The following is a 4360-nucleotide window of genomic DNA, read 5'->3' as shown; positions in this document are numbered from 1 at the left end:
ATATATATATATATATATATATATATATATAAAACTATGATATCATTTTCATGTTTCCACACTTTATCATTATAGTATTATATCATGCTATCACGTCACATTGTCACATTAACCCATATTATTACATATTACCTACATTATTAAATGAACACACGTCACATTATGATGTATTATTTGATATCCTACCAATATCACATGTATATATTCTCGCATAATTAAATATTCATACTTACACTTTGACACAACCAACTGCCTTCGGGTCGTAGATATATTGTGTTTCAAAATTACCCAAGGAATTAGTCCCCTTCTGACTGAATACGTGGGTCAATGTTAAAACATCAAAAGTTGTTGCTTTGTTAGGTAAGGCAGCAATGACGTCCTTCTCCGTTTTAGGTTCCTATAGATGTAAAATGGCGAAAACGAAAGAAACGACAATAAATAGTTGTTCTAACAATAATAACGAACACATAGGAAGCAATGAATGATACATTTACTGGTATTGCGAAAGCTTGCTGAGTTGCAGGAAGACTCGGTAGACATAAATGAAACAGAATGAAATTAAAATCGCCCATAATATGACCATTTACCTGATGGACGGGGCTTCACAAGCCACAAATCAGCCTCTTTTCCAGAATTAACTCTTTCCTGGAGTGTTATCACTACTACTACTACTACTACTACTATTGCTACTTCTACTGCTGCTACTGTTGCTGCTACTACTACTACTACTACTACTACTACTACTACTACTACTACTACTATTGCTACTTCTACTGCTACTTCTACTGCTGCTACTGTTGCTGCTACTACTACTACTACTACTACTACTACTACTACCACTACTACTACTACTACTACTACTACTACCACTACTACTACTACTACTACTACTACTACTACTACTACTACTACTACGGTGGTTTTATTTCTCCCCAAGTCTACTCCGATCTCACCTGAACCCACAGAGTTCTTGCTTCTCATCTCCTGGTACCTTTTAAATTCTCTCCAATTTCTTCCAAGCTCAGCATCATTTCTTCCCGAGATGAAGCTACAAATAGAAAAAAAAAAAAAAAAACTTACTTTGTCTTTTAACAGCGATGTCCTTAGCATCGACGGGTAGTTTGCAGGGAAACCATATTCTTCATACTGCAGGAAATTAACAGCGGCATGTGTCACGCTACAGGTGAAAATGGTTACGGCTAGAATATCTTTCAATTCTTCCTTTGAAGACACGTGACCTTTGCCATCTTTCATTGGTAAACCCTGTAACAAAAATAATAGAAGTTATTTCATATTCGACTGTATTTAAGTGTGAAATCTTTTTTGCTTAGAGATTAGGGGGACTGTTCTTGTGATCATAAGTTCGTGGGTTCAATTCCAAGACCACGCGTCACGTGATAAGACCGGAGGTTGTAATATAAAAGAGAGTTAAGGTAGCGAACCGACAGAATAGTCAACACGCCGGGCAAAATGCTTAGCAGCACTTCGTCCGTCTTTACGCTGTGAGTTCAAATTCCACTGGGGTCGACTTAACTTTTCATCTTTTTGGGGTCAATAAAATAAGGACCAGTTGAACGCTGAGGTTGATGTAATCGATTTGCACTTTCATCCGACATTTCTTGGCTTCTACCAAAATTTCAACCAATATAATTTGAAGGAACGGTCAGTTTAGACGAAGTATATCTCGTCTAAATCAATAGAAAGTAGAAACAAAAACAGAATTATATTTTTAGCCCCAGGACAAACCTTGAATCATGGAGGGTACAACCATGACCTTTCTGCAGGCTTTTTCAGGCACAATGTTTCTAGGACTAAATTTATAAAAAGAAAGTCTTCCACTTTGTAACACAGGTGGTTGTAATATAAAGGTGTGTTGACTTATAAAACTAACAGGTTGAACGGTCCAGCGTAGGGACATTGAGAAAAATAAGGAACCCTAATTTTATACAACTTCATGGACAACAACAGTAGCAACAACAACAAGCAGTCTCCAATAATTATAAACATCATTTACCTGTAAACCTCCATTCTCGTGTCCTACGGCCATACTTTCTATCCAGTTTTGTATCTCCCAGTCATTAGTTACATCGTCTTCATTAGCTGAATTTGTAATTAAAACGGAAATATAATTGGTTAAAATTAAGAAATCTTTTCTAGCTTCAGTGTTTGTAAGAATTATAGAAAAAAAAATAATATATATGTCATCTTCAAGAACTGAATGTAATCGCAATTCAATGTTCAGTTTCTAGAACATTAGAAAGAAAATAATTGCTTCAGCCAAGGCCCTTCAGTCTCACCATATTTATTGTCATGTAATGCAAAGGGATAAATAAATCGATGTAATTACCATAGTAGATATCTATATAGCTGGATACATACTTATATACACAGTTGTACAATGCAAGTGAATCATCTCTGAAGTAGTATTTTGGTAAAACTTTCGGATCATCAACCTGAAATTAGAGAACAGAGCAGCGTCAGAGAAACGTGTGCGTTATGTTTCAATAGCTTTGCTGATGAAATCGGCAATCTTGTGAGAAAAAGATGTTCAATGGATGAACGCTATTACGAAAGCAAGAAAAAAACTGTGCGTTGCCGAAAGATTTCCTATATTCATGAGAACAGATAACATTTTGAATGTTAGATACGAGACATTCATAATATGTCCGAATAGAAGTATATTTCTTCCTACTGTACTTAAATTGCAAGCAGCATAATTAACATAACCTCCTTACAGTAGTTTCCTGTCCAATCTAAAAATATATTATAACGGTAGCCACCCAATGTCACGTGATATTATGGCTCTGAGACTGGAAGTCTTCTCTTCAAAACACAAACCAGGGAAACAGCTTTTTAAACAGAAGACCACACAGTTGTCTGCATATGCAAGTCTCTCATCTCCCCGCCACCGATGCTGTCCAAAAACAAGACAATGGCCGTGAGATGTTGATGCCAGAGTCATCTTAGGCATTGCTGCCAACATACAAAGTTCCAGAATGACTATCAAAAGCCAAATTCTGTCCGACGTTCTAGTAGTTCCACCAATCCATTCTAGACTAATAATTCTTTGCTGGTATCGAAAATATGAAAGGTTGGATCCGCTGGATTTGAAAACAAGGCACTGCGAAAACAAGAATAGAAGAAATACTTACTTTCCTGCTTTGAAACTCTTTCGTTGGTATTCCATCACTAAGAAAGTCCCATCTCTGTAAACTATAAAGAAATATAAACATAAACGATAGATAAAAACATGAATGGAAAAGGTTATTACACACAAATTATTTCTGCAAATGTATGTGAAGCTATTGGGGATTCTTTTGAAAACTTCTGCAGCAAAATGTACGTTTTTGTGTGTATCTGTTTGTCTGTCTGTATGTTTGTATGATTGCATATCTACATATGCACACGTTCACACCTCCACGCATACATGCATACAAACAACATACATACACACACACAACATGCACACACAAACACACCGCCTTGAAAGAAGCAAGATATTGAGAATGATATGATTTATGTAGAATTATTTAGTGCCATCGTTGTTTTTTATGGGCTTGCGCTGTTTTAGTGGAGTTGCTGGCAGTTATTTGACTAGTGCCGTCGGATACTGAATATGCGTTCCACATCAATATATATATGCATGTATATAAATATGTATGTATTATGCACCTATGTATGCATGTATGTATACTTGTGGGAGTTCGAACAGATAAATATCTATATGTCTATGTATATGAATATATACCTGCTCACATATGTGTCTGCGTTTGTTGTGTTTGTTCATAAAATAACTTACCTTTTATTTATAAGTTTAAACATATCTTCTGTTCGAATTGACATTATCTTTTCGGTTAAACTTCCAGCGCTTACAAGGCTTTGAAATGCATTACTGGAAAAAATATGAAGCAGATCAAAAATGATGTAAATTCACTGAGGAAAGTTTCAAAGCAAACCAAAAGGACAAATATACAAACGTATACATATACTTAAAATAAAAGAACTCACAAGTTGATGGCCAAAAGGAAAAGTGTGTGAGGTGCCAAAATCTTGTAGACTGGATGCGACACAGATACGTTTCTGTGAAGGGCAAGAACAACCACTTGCATCAATAAATGAGTTAAACCTGCAAAATATATTCGTTGAAAGGTTTTATGAATTTTTATACATTGAACATGGTGGTGGGTATGTCAGTCATGCATTTAAGTCAACTTCGGTGGAATTTGAACGCGGAATGTAAAGATAGACGAAACGCCGTTGAGTGTTTTGCTCAGCATGCTAACGATTCTGCCAGCTCGCTGCCGTAATAATAATAATGATGTTTACAAATTTTGGCACAAGGCCAGCAATTTCGGGGGAG

General features: G+C 36.0%; 1 protein-coding gene across 1 annotated transcript in view; it reads right to left on the bottom strand.

Annotated features, from left to right (window-relative positions):
- LOC106873091 (polyunsaturated fatty acid 5-lipoxygenase) overlaps positions 1-4360 on the bottom strand; it is a 14407-nt gene that overhangs the window by 2071 nt on the left and 7976 nt on the right. Inside the window, exons 8-14 of the mRNA XM_014920315.2 lie at positions 4009-4126; positions 3800-3892; positions 3153-3213; positions 2348-2453; positions 2015-2100; positions 1081-1263; positions 234-397 (exon numbers count right to left, since the gene is read on the bottom strand). Of these exons, the coding sequence (XP_014775801.1) occupies positions 234-397; positions 1081-1263; positions 2015-2100; positions 2348-2453; positions 3153-3213; positions 3800-3892; positions 4009-4126 (811 nt within the window). The remainder of the gene's footprint in view (positions 1-233; positions 398-1080; positions 1264-2014; positions 2101-2347; positions 2454-3152; positions 3214-3799; positions 3893-4008; positions 4127-4360) is intronic.

The sequence above is a fragment of the Octopus bimaculoides genome, chromosome 20 (genome assembly GCF_001194135.2).
Source record: "Octopus bimaculoides isolate UCB-OBI-ISO-001 chromosome 20, ASM119413v2, whole genome shotgun sequence".
Taxonomy (NCBI): Eukaryota; Metazoa; Mollusca; class Cephalopoda; order Octopoda; family Octopodidae; genus Octopus; species Octopus bimaculoides.
Note: the sequence above shows the minus strand (reverse complement) of the source record. Positions and strands in the feature narration are given on the sequence as shown.